This window comes from Calcarisporiella thermophila (assembly GCF_041956535.1).
Source record: "Calcarisporiella thermophila strain CBS 279.70 unplaced genomic scaffold VTP21scaffold_10, whole genome shotgun sequence".
Taxonomy (NCBI): domain Eukaryota; kingdom Fungi; phylum Calcarisporiellomycota; class Calcarisporiellomycetes; order Calcarisporiellales; family Calcarisporiellaceae; genus Calcarisporiella; species Calcarisporiella thermophila.
In genome coordinates this window covers 833,337-844,054 of record NW_027192200.1, presented here as the reverse complement: position 1 = coordinate 844,054, position 10,718 = coordinate 833,337, and the positions used below count along the sequence as shown (strand labels likewise).

Here is a 10,718-nt window from a genome sequence, read left to right as displayed (position 1 = left end):
AAAAAAAAAAAAACGACCTGGCTACGAGACCTAATCATTAAAATTAATCAACATGACCACGATAGCTAGCAGTATACTACTCATTTCTGCATGATTTAAAGTGCGAAGACGTGCAATATATATGTCAACTACAAAGAGGATGTATAAAGTACTGGTAGGCAAAGGATACTCTCTGGATTTTTTTCTAAGATCCCATTCACAAGTGGACCACAGTTAGCCATCACTCAATGAAAGGTAAAAATATACCTTAGACTAAGTTAACTTTAGCAAAGAGCCAGAGTGTGTTGTTGTAATTGAGGCCATGACACTTGTCCATCAAAAACGAATTACATTAAGTTTTTCTTCTCGCTCAACCCGCAACAATTCATAATCAGAATACCACTACAATATATGCTCATCTGTTTCCTAAGAATAGTCGAAAACAATTCAGTGGTGTTCATGTTGGGGTGTCTTCCTGTCAATTCCACAATTAATCGGCTATAGATAGAAAGAAGGGACAAATTGAAAGTAAGCGGTTACTTCAAGCATATGAAACGAAACGTCAAACATACACCGGTCATCATCTCCCATGGAACACAACTTCTGCCTGGCTTTTGTAGTCTCTTCATCATTTTGCGGAAAACAAGTAGCCTTGGCCAGATAGCTAGGTGTTGAAGGCGAGGAAGCATTCGCAGCTTTTCATTCTCATTTAGACAGAGATTGAAAACAGTCTCTCTAAACCTTAAAAAGTGAAAGCTACAGCGCTCAACAGCGACCACAGAGTCAGGCTTTCTCTGTGCTAGTCGAGGTTGTGAGCATCATCTGAATAATAGAGGCGCCTGTCCTGATATGCTTCCAAATCAGGTTGATGCTTTCATTTGGACGCTCAAAGTCGCGCAGATATCATGTTGTGTTTGTGATTTCTCGCGGGGGGGGATCAGGAGCGGATCCTGGTAAACACTTTGTCCTATAAATCACCTGCAAGCTTCCTGGCAGCTTGGCGGAGAAGCGTGCCACAACATTGAGGACTTCGATTCATTTAGGAATGCATTCAACGGCAGTGGTGATGAGCTTGATGCATTTATTGAAGTTTGAACAAACTAATTAATTGTAGTTACCATGATCGGAGGCGTATTCCAATTTGGCAGAGTAAATTACCGGTGATTCAGCTGGCCGGCCCAATAGCCAATAGGCGGTACAAATTTAGAGACTTCGAATCGAATGGAACTAGCATACTTCTATAAAGACGTGGGGCACAGTGGAATCCAGGTTTGTACTCTTCTGGAAAGGTAATGGTTGAGTTTTCTGGCTTTCCGGTTTTGCTATGGATTTGTGTTTTGTTTGTAAAATTAAAAAGCAAATCATCGAATAACCCGGAATGTATAACTCAAAATAAAAACTCTAGAGCTGCTCAGGGAGGTGATGTTTATCACGAGAAACTTCCAGTATGAAGAGTAAAATGCAATGATATATATTTGTTTTCTATACTAAGACGAGACTAATGGTAAAAAAAAATGCACGAATAAAAAGAATGAATGTATACTAAAAAAAATTGAGAACATACAATCAAATATTTTGTACCGAGGTAAAATTATATTCTCTCTCTCCCTTCTCCCCCCTCAAACAAAAGAGAGGGGATCGGGCGAGAAATCCACTATAGGGCCATAAAGGCATATACTATCACGATGCTGAGCGCCCATCCGCTTCTCTCCAAAACGCTGGCAGCGCTAGCTTTTCCGGTGCCGGCCGCGGCCGTGCCGGACCTCGAGGGCACCGTCATTGTTCCATTGACGCCAGTGGTGATGACGGATTGGGTTGCATACAAGGTTCCATAGGTCATGTAGTTCCTGCTCACGCAGTCGTTTTGGCATCGGACTGCGGCCTCGCCCGTCATGTTCATGCATCCGCGCACGCACTCGGTGGTGCGGTTGATGTCTTCCACGGTTGGGTTCGGGACATTGTTGCAGCGGGCAAGGCACGCTACATCCTGGCCACAGTTGTTCTGCTTAGCGCAGGCGGCGGCGGGAGTATCGGAGGGGGTGGGAGAGGCGGCGGCGGATGTGGCACTTGCGGATGAGCTGGCCGCAGGGGCACCGCTGCTGGTCGCGGCCGAGGTCTGGGCGTGGACCAGACTTGCGACCAGCAAGGTAACGAGAAGAACGACTAGAGACGCGCGCATTGTTCTGTGATTCCGAGGGTGTGGTTTGGATGGGTGGATGCCGAATTCAGCGGGATTGTCAAGCTACAACGAAGACGCGCAGTATGGGGCGAAGAGAGCGGAGAGGGCAAGCAAAGCGAGAAACAGAAAAAGAAACGGGCTAGCGACCAAAACAGAAACTCGGTGGTTTTTATAGAGCGGTGCGGGTTTTGTGCAAGAAGCGAAAGCAAAATATATCCTGTTTCGCTCAGTTGACTTTGAAAATGTCGAGGGGCCAATCGCGCCCATTGCAATTAAGTCTCCGACATACTGGATTTTTATTTGACAAGCCGTTAATGAGCCTTGATGAGCTTCTCCAAATTAATATTCTAGAAATGTCTTGAAAACAATCCTGTCCCACCCCCACTCGCGAGAGGCCGCCAACCACCGTGCGCATCCGCCAGCCGCCCTCCATATAAAAGGTGCGCGTCCGGCCCATACGGCCGTGCGCGGCAATTCTTGAGATCCTCGGCGGCCGCGATTAGTGCTTGGTAGCGAGCCTAGGTTTTACTTGCTTGGAGGACAAGAGAGGCTGTGGCGAGCCGCGGAACCTCTGGCGAGACTCTGCACGTATCCACTGTGTCAGGGGGAACTCTATGGAAAGGGGCTGGTTCCGGTGATCGAGCACTAGCTAATCTATCATCGAATTCTATCTCTAATCAATATCGGTTCCATGATACCATCCACTGAAGACCCTTCCCTCGTCACCGATATACGGCTTTAATACAGCGCAAGGGTATGACAATTGATCGCGCCGTAAGTCTATTGGTAAATTGGAGAGTTTATCGTGGCAATGCTATGCAACAGGCTATTTGGCTCCTGTTACTCCAGCAACAAATCCAGAAGAAAGCAAGAAAGCATAGAGGGATTTGGTTAAAGTAGAGGATACATGGTTCCATTAAACTTAGTTTTTTGGCACCAAAACCAAATCCTTACCGCCCTACAACCCTCTTAATCTTCATCTCGCTGTCGTCTCCGGCACAAATAATAGTGGATGAAGGGAGAGAGCAATATGGAACAAGATAGGTTGGGACCGTGGTCTCACAGGATCCGCCGCGTTCTCCCCCCCCTCCCCCTTTCATTGCGCGTTTAAAAATACAATCGAGGTTTGAAGTCTCTGCCAAGCGTTAAGCGTGATCAACACAGAGCTCTCCTAGTAGGACAACAGCTGATGAGCTATGAAGTATAGGAGAAAAATAATGACTCACTTTGACCTCTACGTTGAGGACCCTTTTAATATCGTATACAGCAAGGAGTCCTTAGCTGTAACTGCGAAGCTTCCAAGCTCAGAGTCACGTGCAGACATTTGAATCCAAATCCTTTTCATAGCCAACACCCGAATTTTCCGAGGTTTCAGAGGCGCAATCAGATATTCCAGGGAAATTTTCCTTGAGAATAGCTTCCAAATAAAGAAATAACATCAAGCACAACCGTTTCCTCTAGCCACTCTACCACAAATTCCCGAATCATATATCTCCTACTACGAGGAGAATATCTTCAACCGAATGGGGGAAGGAAAGAGCTTGACGGGTGCTTTTGTCACCTCGGCTTAATACCCTCCACCCCGCTTCATACCTGCAGCTTGTCTGCATGTATCGGGCGGTGGTTTGCATCGATCCATTTGGAAGGATTTCCGGTCCTACCTTGGCCGGATGCAGGCACATGAGGGCCTTTTTAACGGAGTTTTTGGATGGTTTGCAGAATGCGAGATGAGAGCGCTTGTTTTTAATATATATTCAGGTGGATAGGAATGACAAACAAGTCTAACTAAGGGTTATAGGGGGTGTAACCTGAATTATTCCGTACATCGGGTTGGGGTGTTCAACTCACACCAGCTATAGGATCATCATTCATATCAACACATAAAAAAATAGCATCATCCTAATTATTTAATAGAAAACAAACACACAATAAAAAGAGATATATAGAAGAGTGAATACAGTCACGAAATAAAAAAGAGACGCAAAGATATAGTAACAGCATATTATAAAAAAATAAAAAGCAGGAGCAATGGAACAACCCGGAAGGGTTCTCGTTCGTAACTTGAACGCCTAAAAAGAAAAATATAGATATGTGTATATACTTGCATTTTCACACGCCCACGTCGGCCCGCGCTTCGTTGTGATGCTCATCCCGTCGCCAGTACCGAATGGGCTGGGCCTTGTGCACCAGCTTCCGTCGAAGCCGCTTGATTTCCTCCTTTTCCCGTTCTTCATCCTCCTTTCTCTTTCTCTCCCGTTCTCGCTCCGCCTCCTCCTCTCGCCGCCTTATTTCGGCGTCGAAAGCTCTCCGGTTCTGCATTCGGTCCTCCAGATGCAAGTGGATCGGGTTGGCCTCAGTTAGGGGGGCGTCCGACACCTTTGGAATAAAGGGGCAATCATGGGACACTGGTATGGGCCTTGCGTGGAAGCGCATCTGTTCGCGCTCGCGGTGCTTCCAGAGGGCCAATCGCTCCTGGAATCTCTTTTGGTAGCGCTCTCCCCGCAGATCGGTGAGAAGGTTAAATGGGGTGGGTTCGGTGATAGGGAACTGAACGGGTGGAGGTGCTTTCTGTGGAGAAAAGCAAGTTAGTACAAGCGAGCACCAGGAATATAAGCTTCTCTTTCCTACCTGAGGCGCTACAAAATTAGGCATCGGGTTCGCCTTGAACCTTCTCCTTGCCTCCGCCTCCTCGGCTTCTCTCCGAATTTTCTCCTGTATCTCCTGGCGTTGGCGCGCACTAATTGCCTCGCCTACAAACCGGAAGGGTTCTACCACGGTCGCTTTTGGCTCATTGCGGACGGGGGCAGGTGGGTGAAATTTGGGCATGGGGTTTGCATGGAAAACGGGGCGTGGCGGGGGAGAGGGAATCTGACGTGGTTTAGACTTAGTAATGGCAGGAGAGCGGGGAATGGTTTGAAAGGTCATCTGCGGGCGGGTGCCTACAGCGGCAGTTCCAAATAGCCTTTTGTTGAGCGTCTTGTTTGTGAAACGTTTTGACCTTGCACTGGTGTCTTTCAACATGCTATCATCAAGAAATGCCGACAGATAAGCTTTCGAGTATACAAAACAAAGGGAGCCTTCGCAAGATGGACTTTACCTTTGTGGCTTTTTTCTTAGCTTGGTTAAGAGCTGGGGAGACTTCGGATGGGTGATTTGGTTGGTTTTGACCTCTTTTAACACTCTCAGTATTGGCCTCTGCGCGTCCTTTATCATCGTGTCGCTTCATGGTTTTATCAAAAAAGTCATGAGCAGAAGTTCACTTCCCCCAACTTAGCCAAAAAAATATACCTAGTTTTAGCCTGCAACTTCGTGGTTAAGCGTGGTGATTGAGGGTGGGTCAATTTGAGCTCCTGCTTCTCGGACGACTAGTTGCAATAAAGAGAAAAGGTCAATCAACCCATGGACATAAAATAATAGAAAAAAAAAAACTAAGGAAAGATTCAATAAAAGTAGAAGATAAATTGATAGCCAGGTAGGAAAAAAGGCTGAAGGCCGATGGAAGGCTTTCCATTCTTTTCATGCAAGTAAGGTCTATTACCCTAAAAACTTACCTTTTTAGGGGGATTGGCGCGGGATGGATTTTGTTCTCCTTCTTCAAATTGTTGAATACGCACTGCCATCGGCACGAATGGGCTGTTTTCCTTTGCAGAGGCCTCGAGCTCGGCTGATTTATCCCTAAGGGCAGCGCGGCTATCCACATGAAAGGCAAAAGGTTTCGGTACGGTGAGTTCGTTGACCGAGGCAGTAGGGACGCCGGTGTCTCGTTTGGGAGCCCCCGTCTTCTTCTTCTTTCTCTTCTTCACTCGTCCGGTGGAGCGCTTTTCTAATATGTTTTCCCCGCTTCTGCGTGCTCGTGAATGGGTAGCAAAATTGAATTCTTTTGGAATGGTAAGTGGTATGTCCTGGCCTCGACTCCCGGTTGAAGCCATTGACACCTTTGCTTTTGGCTCGGCCTCGCTAAAGGCAGCTACCAAATTCATGGGGGCTTCCGAAACGGGATCGTTATCAAACGTGGCAACAAGATTAATAGGGATGGCGGAACGGTTCGAAGCGTCATGGGATGTCTCGTCGTCGTGGATAGGTGTGGTTGATTCTTTGGGACCACTCTCCTCAGCAAGGGTGACCGAAGAGGGTGCAGGCGTGTAGTCGCCAAGCTCGGGACTATGTTCTGTATCTCGATATTCTTTATTTGCAGCGGGGCTATCCTCGCACAGATCTAAGTAGGAATCACAGCCGTATTAATCAATGGAAATTGGCCATGGGGATTAGCACAGGTTTGCATATTAAAATTTACCAATATACTCATTCTCCTCCACCAGATTGGGACGGAAATCAGAATGCTTTCTTAGGGACTGTCTAGGCGTGCGAGATGCCGTCGCCTGCTCAATGAATGTGCCGGAGATGTCATGAGAGAGATCCTCAGTGTGCGAGAGCGATGATTGGCGCACGTATTTGGAGCGCGTGAGCACCATACTTATGGTCGAAGTGTGAAATCAAACTATTTGGGAGATGTGGAGTAATTAATAAAAATTATCAAGCCAGCTCTTGTACAGAAGAATGGGGGAAGGGGGAAAAAATATCAAATGCCCCAGTGAAAGATAAAATAAAAAGAAATGCAATGATGCTCCTTCCAGGAAAAAGACGCGTAAAAATAAAAAATTGAATCCAAAAGCGAAAGCGCGTCAAATTCCAGTCCCAAATTGAATAAATTTCAGAATTCTCTATTATTATTTTCGTGTGCAGGAAAAGAGGGGATCAGGCCAAAATACAAGAGCAAAGGAGAAAAGTCTATGACGACGCTTCGAAGCATTCAAAACCATAGAGCTACCATGAAAAGAAACAATACACAGTATAAACCAAAGGAGAAAAGTAAAAAAAAAAGGAGTGGGTGGAATCAGAAGAGGTTAAGATATATAGAATAGATAGCGATGGAGAAGGGAAGAAGTCAGCGTGAAAGAGGAAAAAAAAAAATATAAAATTAAAATCACCTTAAAAATATGAAATAATATGTGATTAGAGTAGTCATTTCCCCTATTAATTGGATTACAATATTATTTTGTTTCTGGAGGAAAAGAAAAACAAAGCATCCATTTTTGAAATGCCTCATTTTAACCTAGTCAGAAGAAATGTATGAACATTAAATTAGGTGGGGGCCACTTGGAAGACTACACTTACTACATGTGATAATTCCGATGAATTTCCGCCAGAATCCCCGTCTCGGTCCGCTCCGACTTCGTGCTTCCGGGGGCGGTGGAGGCAATGGCGCTTCTGAATACTGCTGGGCCAGAGGCGGGACGGGCTTGTCCTGAGTGTGTGGAGAGGCTGGGCGGCCCTGTTTTATTGGGTGGCTCAGGTTCGCTTGACTGGTCGATTGGCCCGGAGGCCTGGCCGTGGAATGGACACGTTGTAGGCTTGAGCGCTGCAGCGCGGTCATCGAGGGGATGTTCCCACTACGCTGTAGGCCGGACGAGCCACGCATTGAGACTCGTGTATTGCCAAGTTCATCCACGCCGCGGTGGGGATAGGACGCCGCGCTTAGGCGCTGATTCTAATAACCCAAAGTTAGCGTCATCAGGGGCTTCCCCCTAAATAGAGTTTGCGTTGGGGAGTTTACCAATCTTCCGTTATTTAACGCCATCCAGTCAAAGACACCGTCTTCCACCTCGCCGGTGGAGCGAAGTGCCCGCAACATTAGATCCCGCAAAAAATCATAATCGGGTGTCTCCTCAAACCCCAGCTTACGCACATAGTTGAGATAAATCGCGAATTCCTCTAAGAGCCACCCCCACATGTCAAATAAGTATGGCGGGCAATGAAAAATCTCCCCCATCAATAACCTTAAGACTAACCTGGAAATCCAGCACATAGCTCTCGAATTGGAGTCAATTGCTTCTTTTCCCCGATTTTTTCGTATTTTTGCTTGTTGGTTGCGGCCTTGAGGCCTTGCCACGGTAAGGAGCCTCTGAGAAAGTACATGAACACGTGCCCCATGGACTCCAAGTCATCTCTCCTCGATTGTTCTGAAACCAAGGATGAGGAGAATGCATTGATAAAATTAAATAAAAATCATAAAAGACAGAAAGATCCCTAATCGTGCATACCTCGACCAAGATGGGTGTTGATACTCATATACCGAGCCGTTCCACTCAGGCTCTTTCGCTCTCTATACGGAATATGCTGTTTTGTTTTTGGGTCTCTATACTGTTTAGCCATCCCAAAATCCACCATGAACACGGTGCCGGCCAGCTTCGTCCCTGGGCGGCCAATCAGAAAATTATCGGGCTTGATATCGCGATAGATGAGGTTCTTCTCATGTACTGTCTGTACACGTGTGATCATCTGACGTGCGAGCATAGTGACCGTCTTCACCGAAAACTTGCGGCCGCAGGAGTCAAACAGGTCCTCGAGGCTAGGGCCGAGCAGGTCCTCCACCAAGATATTATACATGCCTTCCTGGCCAAAATAATACACACCCGGGATTCCAGCTAGAGAGGAGTGGGAGAGAAAGAGGGGAAGGAGAGCAAAGTCAAGATGCGTTCAGCGACAAAAAAAAACAGCCAGCATTAGAAGAACTTACTGCTTCCAGCTAATATCTTGTAGGCACGATATTCATCGCGCAACTGTGGAGCGTCTGATTTCCGTGGTTCGAACTTGATGGCCACGGACATGTTGTTTAACAAGTTGGTTCCCTCATATATCACTCCAAATGATCCTTCGCCGATCTTTTTGTTAACGCGATAGTGCACGCCCACAACGCGGCCAGAGGGCCCGGGGGGCGTTCCTAGGTTACTTGAGAGATGATGATGCGGATTCGACATAAACTATCTAGCGAGGAGAGCGCGATGTGGCAAATGGGGGTGTAGAAACGTGGGATGCAGGTGGAGTGAGAGGGGATGAGATGGCGAATTCTTTGGGAAATTTGGAGAATTAGATTGAGAAAGAAGAGGGGATGCAGGCTGCGAACAATCAATTGATGATGCTTAAGAGTGGAAAGCCTAAGGATGTAACATCAACAATTTTCCAGCGTCATCTGATGCTCAACTGCGAATGTTTCCAGAAAAAAGAGTCAAGAACAAGAAAAAGTGGAGAAAGATATGAGTTAGCATGCTTGATTAGCCCGCCTCGCGCCAAAATCAGCTCAACCAACTCGGATGAAGGCATGGGATAGTAATTACCTGGTTAATTACGAGTGGGCCGATGGATTAACCTGATGAGCCTCGTGCAATGGTTGCAAAAGAAAAAGGCGCTTCCAGACTCTCAGCGCTTGGTCCGTTACAACTTTAACAGGGAAACCAATAAAAGAAATAGGGTGCAGTCCAAGGAGATTTCAGAAGCCCGTCGGCCGGCTTCTGCCTGCTACCAGTGGATCCAATGGTTTCAAATTCTGTTCTATTTGCGGCGGATGTTATTCTTAGGCCGGCTTGCCTAGGGCCTGGGTGGAGGGCGCGTGAGAGCAGGGGCGGGTCTCAGGCTTCAAGCTGAGCTCCCAGCCGGCCCCCACACTCGACCGATTTGCAAACTCAGACACAGCTCGACTCTGGGGCTATATTGGTAGTGTCATACGCGAGTTGTGAGATTTCGATTGCGGGCCGGGCAGACGCCCTTCTTCGTCCGGAGCCCTGTGACTAATTCTTTGCGGATTGAAGTCGTGATCGAGGCTAGCACCCGTTTGGACAGACGCAATTTGGGCATTGGTGAAGATGAAAGCCGCCTCATGAGCCATCCGCTTTCTTTTTGCATCCCGGCCGCATTCGCCCGCGATCCTTGCGCTCCTCTTCATGTGCGGCGAGAGAATTAGGGAATATGAACGCGCTCCCATCATCACACCGGATCCAGGCAGCTTTTTCCAGTTTCCTTTTTCAAGGGCGCTTGGGCGTGCGTTGACAGGCATCCCCAAATGCCCTTGGAATGGCCCCCCAATTAATTACTCGCAGCTCGCTCGTCAAATCCCCACAAGCCATTTGAAGCTTGTTGGATCCCCGCCCCTCCGGCTCTGTGCGAGCTGTATGACCGAGCTGCTTACGAGAGCTTTCACCCTCCCATTTCTCTGCTTTTCCTTCTCCTCCATACGACCTTAATTACTTTTTTTTTGGTTCACTAATATATTAATATAATCCAAAGACTTAACAACAATACTCCGTGCTCTTGTCGGCTTTCTGTACTATTTTTGGACAATCTGTCTTGTGATGTATTCATGCATGTAATACTCGAGCATGAAAAGGTAAAGGGGTATCGCTGCCAGCCGCAGGTAAAGCCTCGGGATTTTTGACTGAAACGCAGGAAGAAGAGCTTGACGGCAAAGCACATATGGGCGATATTTCCCTGTCTCAGGTTTTCCTTTCTCTCGGTAGGATAGCACGCGCTCTGCTACTGCTTCAATTGAGATAGCTGGAACGCCAAATAAATGATGAACATTCATTGCACTAAGAACGGATAGGTTTTAGTGGCGCACGCATGAAGAGACTTGAGCATCTCTTACCACTGCAAACCAGACTATAGCGCAAATCTCCGTACAATTTTTCGTTGCATCTTACAGAATTCTCTTCGGAATATACCAAAT

At 47.1% G+C, this 10,718-nt stretch overlaps 4 protein-coding genes across 4 annotated transcripts; all 4 read right to left on the bottom strand.

Moving 5' to 3' along the window:
* Positions 1-1,633: 1,633 nt before the first annotated feature.
* VTP21DRAFT_1085 (uncharacterized protein) lies at positions 1,634-2,158 on the bottom strand (the record flags this gene model as incomplete). The annotated part of the gene is made up of 1 exon (XM_069390230.1): positions 1,634-2,158. One exon carries the CDS (start codon positions 2,156-2,158, stop codon positions 1,634-1,636), a length of 525 nt encoding a protein of 174 aa, XP_069251974.1.
* A 2,109-nt stretch (positions 2,159-4,267) lies between these two features.
* On the bottom strand, positions 4,268-6,630 carry VTP21DRAFT_1084 (uncharacterized protein; the record flags this gene model as incomplete). The annotated part of the gene is made up of 6 exons (XM_069390219.1): positions 4,268-4,726; positions 4,787-5,180; positions 5,256-5,378; positions 5,447-5,523; positions 5,710-6,374; positions 6,453-6,630. The coding sequence occupies 6 exons, from the start codon at positions 6,628-6,630 to the stop codon at positions 4,268-4,270; spliced, it is 1,896 nt and encodes a 631-aa protein (XP_069251973.1).
* Positions 6,631-7,295: 665 nt separating this feature from the next.
* Positions 7,296-8,976, bottom strand: VTP21DRAFT_1083 (uncharacterized protein; the record flags this gene model as incomplete). The annotated part of the gene is made up of 5 exons (XM_069390208.1): positions 7,296-7,706; positions 7,773-7,930; positions 8,008-8,178; positions 8,260-8,643; positions 8,736-8,976. The coding sequence occupies 5 exons, from the start codon at positions 8,974-8,976 to the stop codon at positions 7,296-7,298; spliced, it is 1,365 nt and encodes a 454-aa protein (XP_069251972.1).
* A 725-nt stretch (positions 8,977-9,701) lies between these two features.
* On the bottom strand, positions 9,702-10,049 carry VTP21DRAFT_1082 (uncharacterized protein; the record flags this gene model as incomplete). Its single annotated transcript, XM_069390198.1, has 1 exon — positions 9,702-10,049. The coding sequence occupies one exon, from the start codon at positions 10,047-10,049 to the stop codon at positions 9,702-9,704; it is 348 nt and encodes a 115-aa protein (XP_069251971.1).
* Positions 10,050-10,718: the final 669 nt, after the last annotated feature.